The sequence below is a fragment of the Paramisgurnus dabryanus genome, chromosome 10 (genome assembly GCF_030506205.2).
Source record: "Paramisgurnus dabryanus chromosome 10, PD_genome_1.1, whole genome shotgun sequence".
Taxonomy (NCBI): Eukaryota; Metazoa; Chordata; class Actinopteri; order Cypriniformes; family Cobitidae; genus Paramisgurnus; species Paramisgurnus dabryanus.
The window spans coordinates 11,973,083-11,983,109 of NC_133346.1; the positions used below are offsets into that span (position 1 = coordinate 11,973,083).

General features: G+C 38.9%; 1 protein-coding gene across 7 annotated transcripts in view; it reads left to right on the plus strand.

The window, feature by feature from the left end:
• The window catches only part of bbx (BBX high mobility group box domain containing), a 43,541-nt gene extending 36,317 nt beyond the window's left edge, over window positions 1-7,224 (plus strand). For all 7 annotated transcript variants that reach the window (XM_065258707.2, XM_065258722.2, XM_065258715.2 and 4 more), the window contains one exon: window positions 169-7,224. In XM_065258707.2, the coding sequence (XP_065114779.1) occupies window positions 169-250 (82 nt within the window). In that variant the 3' untranslated portion in view covers window positions 251-7,224. The remainder of the gene's footprint in view (window positions 1-168) is intronic.
• The last annotated feature ends 2,803 nt before the right edge of the window (window positions 7,225-10,027 follow it).

The following is a 10,027-nucleotide window of genomic DNA, read 5'->3' on the forward strand; positions in this document are numbered from 1 at the left end:
CTAATGTGGCTGCAAAATACTGTCAAGCTCTATTGGAACGTATGGTGCTTGTGTTTATTTTTTATCAAACTTGCCACTTGTCATAAGCAGCAACCCACCAGTTAAGAACCACTGGCTTTTTTGTGGTTGTATGTCTGTTAGTAATACACCCCTGTGTCTGCGTTCCAGAGCCCAGCGTGCTGTAGGGATTGGCACTGAAGGTCAAGTGAAGGACATGGCCCCGGTGCTGATTTCCTGTGCGGACCAGTGAGGTCTCAACTTGGACCACGCTGGATCAAACCTGGTTTTTGGCCTGTGTACGGACATGCCGAGGCCCCAATTTTGACCTCGGGCCCCCTGATGCCAGGGGGATAGAGGGAAAGAGAGAAAGACTGCAAATGGATTAAGCAAGCTCTGAGATGGATGAAGATGCTTTATCCCAGAAGTCTTTACCTTGCACCCTTACCCACCCTCCCTCTCACCCCCTGAGGGAGCCAAGTCTGGGCCTCGAACCTTTGTTGGCTTCGGACCAGTAATCAGACTTAACAATCTGCAAGAAATGGCTACTATTTTAAGGTCAAGTTTTGCCTACAAAAAGTGCATTTGAAGCACATGCTCGCTCTCTCTGTCTTTCTTTCTGTTTTTTATTTTTTCGTTTCTGGCTAGCTGCAATGCACAAACATCGACTTTGTCTCAAAAGGAAATTTTGCGGCTTCCTGTCCCCTTTTCCTGCTCTAAATCTGTGAGACAGAAAGAGAGTGAGTGTTGGTTTATTAACTGCCCGACCTCAGCTTTATACCTCACCCTGTTCGATTTTGTTCTTTGCACAGATCAGTCCCACCGTCACACGTACACAATGAACAGTCAATGCCTAGATGCCTCTTTCTTTCAATCAGTGACCCTCAATGCGTTTGGTGCCTGTGTAGGTGAGAGGCAGTCAGAGGCAAACCACCTTTGATTCTCACGCAGCAGTGTTTCACTAGGGGAGCCGGATGTTTGTGCGCAAATCTCTGTGGTCTCAAACGTGCCCACTCTTACTGACTGAATCATCTGATGGAAAGCCAGTCGAACCTTTTAAGATCTCGACACCCTGGCGCTTTCTGCTTTTTATATTATTTGTAGGCCCAAGTGGAATCTGGTGGCCTTTTTTTCATTTTCTATTTGTGGGGAAATCAAAAGTGAGAGTGTTGCGCTTTCATCGCTTTTCATGCTAATTAAATTAGCTGAGGTATTTCATAAGCAAACTCACAAACTCTTAGACTCTCATTCCAGTTTTTTGCGCACAGATTCCTATGGGCCTGGTTATTGGAGCAGTGTTGCGATACTTGAACGAAAAAATGCATTTTATGTCAATACTTGACCTTACCGCAGTGTGTAGCGTCTTGCTGGCTAATCCAAACGAGTGCTACGCCTCTCTAATATAGTTTAATAATAGACACTGCACTAATTTTTAGCTACAGTAGACAAGGCTTTTAGTTGACATGTAATAGCAATTTTTTTGTTTTGTTTTTGTATTAGTTTTGATCTCAAATGAGCTTTTGTGTAATCACTGAGATCCTCAGCCCTCGATACCCGAGGCTGCAGGTGCCATTCCAGCTTATAGTTTAGTCCATTCAAGCACATGGTAAGAGTGATTTGGAGGGAAAATGAAAACCGGGATTGATGTAGAGAGGTTCCTGAATCGTGGGAGTGCCAGCATAGCATGTTATGAAATGGCTCATCTTGTGAGTCAGACCCAGTCTGGGACTTGGTCTGGTCTTTGAGCCAGAATGTGTGCTGTGTGTCTGCGTTGGTGGAGTGTTAAAAATCATTTTCCTTATCAGTATTTTTGTCTCGTTTTCCACTTAACCTCCTTATAAGCTAATTAAAAGACGGTTTCAACAGACACGCGGGCGTTGCCACGGTTACGCACCTGGCCCAATGTTACCTTCTGGTTTTTATTTGTTTAGCAATCTGGTTAGTAGCTAAACTGACTTTTGGAACAAATATCTGGTTGAAAATAAAAATGTTTATGCAAGACGAGACAGCATGGATCCCTGCTTGACAGCCAGGCAAGAATTTGTGATCTGTAGCTAACGTTTTATACATTAATTTTACACAGTAATGTTAGCTTAGATATGCTTTAATTATGCTAATTTATTGGTTATTTTTAATCTACTCTGAAGAAATTATTTTGTTATTGATTTATTGCTTTACCGTGGGTTCACATCAGCCATGTTGAGGTGTCAAATTCGCATCTACCGCGTCTAGTTTGCCGCTTCAACATTTTGAGTTTACTCGCTTCATTCGCGCGTGAAATTCTAGTCATCAAGACATTCACGCGGAAATTCGCGTCATGGGAGGGGCTTCTGCAACTTCGCTTGCTTCCTGTAATAACGTCACTACTAGAGCAAGCTCCTGATTGGTTAACGGGGCACGTTTTTCTGCCAAAGTTAAAATTGTTCAACTCGCGCGTTTGCCGCGGCAACGCTCAATTCATGCTAGTTCGTGCGAATGAGGTGGAATCCCGTGTATCGCGCCGCGCTAAATGCCTAATTTGTGCCGCAAGACCTCCAGATGCGTATCACTGCGTCTTTACATTGACTTAACATTGCGTAACTTCATATTTTTAACTTGGACGAAGATGCGTTTGAGGTGAATAGCGCGTGTTTTCGCGACAAACGCGCCGCCCATATCGCGTCATTCGCATCGCCCCACGCGAGTACGCGTCTGATCGCGTCTTTGCATTGACTTTGTACGTAATCTACTCGTGCAAATCGTTTAACTCTCTTCTGGTGTGAACCCACAGTTAGCCTACCAGAAGTTTGGGCCACAAAAGCCATTTGTAAATGTTGCTGCTGAAACCGTCGTCTATTTCTATAAGGTTTAGATTAGACTGGAAAACCAGATAAAAATACTACTTTAAAAATGATTTTTTTGGGGGGGGGCAGAACTCATCAGCTCTCTGTGTTCTTGGGCTGCTTTGAACCTCAGATTTCGCTTCCTAAAAGCCTCCTGAGATCCCGGGGAGTCTAGATGAGATAAATGAAGGAAATCTATAAGCCAGATCATGAAACATTAGTCTGCTGTTACAGTCGTGCTTTTTCCATTTTTGTATCTTTATTCTTTCGTTCGTTTCGCTTTTAAAGTAACAGATTTTCCTTCTATAAATAATATTATCTGTGAATTTACGAACTTATATCTAATAAGGTTTCTTTTTTACTTTTTCGAGAAAATACTGTATTTAATTCCGTAGAGCACCTCGTGTAAGGTTCGTTTTCCTCGCTTTTGTTCGGTTTTAAAAACCTCGGCCTTTCCCGAGATTCGCTGTACTGGATCGAGACTGTTGTCAAAAGCTCATATACAAATATCTGTGTATATATACCTATGCTTACCTGTTAAGCCAACAAGCACTGAGATAGATGCACCGCCTCTAGACCATTAGTTTCCTGCTTGTGGAAGTGCACGTGCGTGGCAGCTCATTGCCACATATATGGCCTGCGTCTGGTGTGCGTGGCGGTCGCGAGATGATCTATGTCTGAATGTTTCCCGTTCCTGTTATTTATACAATAGAGGCATTTAATCTAAGCCAAGGGTTTAAACCTCAGTGTATTTTAAGTAATAGCAAGCTTATAGGCTGTATTTGTGCCTGAGGCAGTTGTGAGACATATTGATGATGTTTACCTGATCAGTCAGGACCTAATCACTTTTTTTAAATGTGATTTTATGAAGCTATTCAAATTTTATAAATCACCTGTATGGCCCTGCTAACAAAACTTTAGAAGTGTATACTAGCAGGGTAAAAGTATTATAAATGAAAAGATATTAAACTTCCTGCTCAGCTGTGTTGAAATCAGTGGATTGTGATTATAGACTGTTTGAAATGTGTCAGTATGATCGTTAACCTACCCACGTTTTAGTTAAGGTTAAAGTTGCATGATTGAAAGCAGGCTATGAGGGATAGACATGCAGTTTCATTATTTCAAGAAATGTTTATAAATTCCAGAAAATGTCAGATATTTATTTCTTCTTAAAGCCATTAAATGAAAAGGGAGAATTTGGCATCTCCAGTTGATCTAACTTGCTTGTCTTTGGATTCTGGGAGGAAACCGGAATGCCCGGACTAAACCCATGCTGACACAGGGATATCATTGCTTTGTACCGACCAATCAGATTTTAAACAGACTATCCCTCAGCCTCATTTTCATTCACGTAACCTTAAACATGGTGTCTGCCCTGATCGAGGTCTATTAGCTTTGATCTGTTTCCTCAAAGGATGAATATATGTTATTTTCAGGACGTAACCGTAAGACGTCTTCCGTCGCGTGTAACGCGCCTCAGACGTGACACAAGTTAAGTTCTTCCCAGCAATCAGGAGATTTACCATACTCGCGTTTTTTTCTCGCAGACGTTTGCCAAAGAAAAGCGAAAATAGTCTAAGGGAAAGAAAGTCAGGCTTAATCCACTGCGCTAAACCAGTGGACCCGTCTTCAGGTTTCAAATGTAATTTTATCAGCACAACTAATTCTTCTAATGTTTTCCTCTGTAGTATCCTGTGCAAAATGTTGACAACTTTTTAATGCCTATTTTAGGATGACAATATTTGCACCTTAAACCCATACCAAAACACCATCACCTTCTTTAAGGCATAGTTCACAATAAAATCAGGGTGTCATTTCTTCACCCACACGATTTCTTTCCTGTGCGGTTTGCAGAAGTTAACGCTGGGCTTTTTAAAACGTATAAGTGAACAAGCAACGGATCTTACGCAAAGCTGTCACATGACTTTTAAAGACAAATGTAGTGCATAGGACTGCATATTTCTTGTTATTTTTGTAGCTGGATGGTCATAATTCCTGGTTCATTTTGTATAAAGGAAAGAAGTTTGGACATCCTACCTAACATTTCTTCTGCAGACTTCAAAAGGAAGATTATTATTTTTCAATGAGCTATCCCTTTAAAGATTGATCTTCCCATCTCGCCAGTGTCCCTCTCATGAATGTCATTTTTAAAGAGATAGTTCACCCAAAAATGACAATTTTGTCCATTTACCTTATGTTGTTTTAAACCTGTATGCATTAATTTATTATGTTGAACTCAAAAGAAGATAAAAAACGACATTGATTAGTGGTGTGATGGATCGCAGACCTATGGTTTGGCTCGCGTGCGATTCGCCGATTAATATGCAAATTTAAATAGGGAACGTTTATCATTTGCACGTGTTTCTAATGCTTGCAAATGTTAACATTTCTAATGCTTGCAAATGTTAACAAGTGATTTAAAACAATTTACCTGCAAAAAGGTGCTAAAGTGAGAAGATTTCTGTACGCACATGCGGTTTAATGTGTCCGGTCCAGCTCTAGTCAGTAATAATCCTGGATAGAGCAATAAAAAACAACGTAAGTTTTATGTGGAGTGACTGTTTATTATCTTCCTGAAGCGCCGCTTGGAATTCGCCCTCCGCCTGTGTGTGTGCATGCGTTTAAGTGCCCTCAATAGTGTATATACGGAGAGACGTGTTTCAAAAAGTAAGATCAGTAATCATCCTGGATAGAGCAATGAAAAACAACGTAAGTTTTATGTGGAGTGACTGTTTATTATCTTCCTGAAGCGCCGTTTGGAATTCGCCCTCCGCCTGTGTGTGTGCATGCGTTTAAGTGCCCTAAGTAGTGCATATACGGAGAGACGCTTTTCAAAAAGTAAGCCAACATAAAATCTTTCTATTTTTGACAGGGCACATACACACAAATTGATCTCACAGTATTCTTTTTCTAATAAAAACATTTGTTTATGTCTTAAGTGAATTATAGAGTTGGAAACCAGTCTGTGCTTATTTGTTCTTAAAGAGACAGTAACCTCAATTAACCTACTTAAGTCTGTATCATTAATGTTAATCAAACAACCCAAGACAGAGAGAAAATCATGTCTGCGGCTCTAAAAAATAATAATAATAATATTTAATTCGTACAATAAAGACAGTATTATTATTTATTTAATTTGATTTCTGTACCTAATGCTAATTTAAGAAGTTACTTAATGTGCAACTATGTTCTTTTTTATAAATGTTTGTAATTTCTTTATTTATAATTATTACTTTTTTCCAACCCTTTTTTTTAACTGATCTGAAAAATGATCCGATCCGTGCCTCTAAAACCGTAATGTGATCCGAACCGTGAGTTTTGTGATCCGTCAGCCCTACAGGTGATGGTACCCATTGACTTCCATAGTCAGAGAAACATACAAATGGGTACCGCTGATCATTTATCATAATATCTTCTTTTGTGTTCAACAGAATAAAAAAACACATACAGGTTTATAACAACAATAGGTTGAGTAAATGATGACAAAATTTTCATTTATGGCTAAACTATCCCTTTAACCGACCCCTCGTGTAAATTGAGAGGGGAAGTTGTTGTATTTTAACAAATTGTCATTGCTAGTGAGAAATTGAATGCGTTAAATGATAACACCTAGCATGATGCATCTATAGATTTTGATTTATATCTATCCCATAATGCCCCTGTCATGAAGTCCACCACACTTTTTCTATTAGAAGTTGCCTCTAAGCAAAATGCCTCTATTAAAACAGAAATTCCTATATTAGCTATAAAGATATGACCCTTTTGTGCTAGATTGTCTCTTGAATGTAATTTTGTACCTGTATTTTTCTAATTCCAATTCAGTCTTTCTGTATGCGGTGGCTTTATATGGAGAAATTCTATCTAGGCTGCTTCTATAAGTGAATAATTTGTATAAACTTCCAGATACACACCCTGACCTCTGTAGTGCGCAGTATACGTTCGGATCTCATGAGGGTAACCATAACACCTTCCTATGTGACATCAGCTTTTAGGCTAGAAATACGCAATAGCTGCGATCGCACCTTCCACGAGTTTTTAGTCTTAATTACCTAAATATGCACCCGGCATAAATGATGATCCTTTACATGAATGTAAGTTCATGGCTTAAGATGCAGTTGTGGCGTTGTCTCTTTAAAAGCTTACTCTTGAGATCCTGTTCTGATTTCTCTGAGGAGTTTATTCCTCTCGTGTGCTCGATCTGATTATTGTCACTAGTACTGTATGATGCAATGTATGGATCTGATTGTTACAGCCCAGTTGTTGATGCAGCCTTGCCTTATTGAACCCCATGTGTAGAGAGGGAAACCTTCGCCATTGCCCTTCTCACCCAGTCTTATGTCATTACACTGTCTGCTGACGCAAATGTTATTCTTTAAACACCTATTAAAGTAACATACATACGAAACTGTCTTCTTTCTTGCTTTGAGTACACTTGTTATTCCTAAAATAGTCAATTAAGGATGAGATGCTGATGTCTGTGAATTCCAGGTTAAAGCATAAAATTTGTTTTTAGGATTTTGAGTATTTGTCTATAAAGCTAAGGTATTTAAAGCATATGTGTTATCTGTATACCTTTTAATAATTCATACCCAGAGTTTTAAAAATCACCCTGAATCAGTCATTTTTTGGTATGAAACCACCATGACACTGCTGTATTATGGGGTTAAAGGGATACTCCAGCCAAATATCAAAATTACTTCCATGATTCACACACCCTCAAACAAACCGAGATACATATGTCCATCATCTTTCAAAAGAACACATTTGGAGTTATTTTAGTAATGTTCTTGCTTTATAAGGGTAGAAAACATGGATCAGGGAACAACTTCTGACTTTAGCCCCAAAAAAGTGCATTCATCCTTTACAGAGGTAATCCACATGGCTCCAATGGGTTAATAAAGATCTTTTGCAGGTAATCGATGCGAATTTGTAAGAAAAACATCCATGTTTCACACTTTATAAACTTTAATAGACCAATTTCCTGTTTGCAAACAGAAATGACTTTTATTGTGGGCGGAGCCAAACTGGTTGCAGAAAGTGACTGCTCTGCAGTAGGGTTGTGAAGTGTTTTAGCATTAAACCGTGATTTTTATGGATCCGGTGTTCTGTCGAAGTCTGATTCCCCTATGTTTCCCTTAAGTGCAATGTTTCTTATAGCGTTTTAATCACGTTACGTTTATTTTTTAGATAGATAAAAAGTTTAAATGGCTTGGCTACTGATATGCATGAATGTAATGTATATGTATTGTTCTTTTCTGCTAAATCAATAATTTTTACAGTCTGAATCGCTAAAGTAAATGTAAAAGCAATACTATCATGTATTATATATAATAGCGTTTATTAAATATTTCATAATTTTCCTGTTTTCTATTATTTTTCCTTATATTTATCTTACGTGTTTGTTCTAAAACTATTATAAAAGTATTATGTTTAAACATACATTAAAAAGGCCTGTTTATATATTAATAACACTTTACATCGTGTGTGTGTGCTATATTTATATATTTATTAAGTATGTAAACATAATAATTTTAGAACAAACAGGAAGAAGACATAAGCTAAGATATAAGGAAAATAAAAGAAATAATAAGAAACACATGGAGGGAACAGACTTCGACAGAACACCGGACATCTTCTCTACTTATTTTCTATTCTAATTATTAAAAGATTTCCAGATGATTTCCTTGCTCCATTCTGTCCGTTTAAGGGCTTATTGTAATCATAAACACCTACGTTTATCTTCAAATGATGTCTTCGACGATGGTATATATAAAAATGAAAGCCATCTTTTTTGGCATTCTTATTCTGACACTTAACGGCACAACAGGACATTTTCTAGTGAGTTATCTTGCTCTTTTCACTCGTGTCTAATTCATTTCCACTGTTTTTCTGCAACCGCATTGCGCGTGCAGCTTGCAGTGACGTAACTGTGACGTCTAGTCTAAATTGGTCTATAACGTCTCTGGTTACGTTTTAACCCTTGTTTCCTGAGAAGGGAACGAGACGCTGCGTCTCCCTGGCCATACTTCCAGCGTGCCTGTACACACGCTTCGGCATATGCCAGATAAAGTGGCCGTTCCTTTCCCCCATTTTTATGCTCTCTGGCTTCCGTCTATGACGTAACGCCCAACCATTGGTCGAATTTGATATACATACTCAGACGCCGTCACGCTGTAGGCGTTCCCCATAGCGTCAGCTCTGACGCAGCGTTGAAGTTCCCTCGAAAGGGAACTAGCTTCTGGTAACAACGCCATCTTGGACTCACGCGATTCCTGAAAGTTTGGAGTATATTTGGTTGGAGTATTGCTTTATGAGTACAAAATTAAGCTTAAAAATAGCCAAGCACACCCATGATGGGGAAAAAGGTTAGATAGCGGTACTAATATTAGCAAGTAAACAATATCATTTTGGCTGTTGTAAAAACAAGAAGTCAAGTGTCAAGCTAAATGTAAAATTTATCACTTTTAGGGTGACTTCTTGTTATGAATCTTTTCTTCAGTGATTGTGTTTATTAACAGCAGGTGTTTGGATTATATAGGGGAGAGAGGGGTAAGTTGTCACACTGTCTAACATTTACTGAGCACCATACATCACAATGGTATAAAGCTCATACCAAATGAAAGAAGGAAGTCTTGGGCACATATGTTGCATTCATTACATTTTCATATTTTATCACATTACAGAGTTGTAGACTGTTGAATAGAAAATGTTCACTTGTGACCATTTGCCCCATCAGCGGGTAAGTTGTCACACTAGATTATCTAAAAAGAAGAACACAACTACTTGATTGTGATTATTGATTTTAATTTTTAAATTTAAACCAGAACTGGAAACATTAACTCTAGGGCTTTTCACACTGCGCTTAACCCTGAGTTATCTCCTTTCTAAACCCTGCTTTTAACCCTAGGTTAAGGATTGCTTCACACTAGAAGCGGGGTTATACCTGGAATTAACCCAGGGTTATGAAACCCTGCTAGCCATGCTTTTGTGGGGTTAACCATGCATTGAATACCCAGGGTTACCTCTTAACCCCTGGTTAAGTACGAAGAGTGTGAAACATGAAACGGATAACCCAGGATTCCGTTAACCCAGGGTTTAGAATAACCCGGGGTTAACTATTTCCAGTGTGAAAAGCATGTGACGACTTGCCCAAAAGTAACATGTGCGCTAATGTTGGCTAAATCTCACTGTTAGCTCAACATAGCACA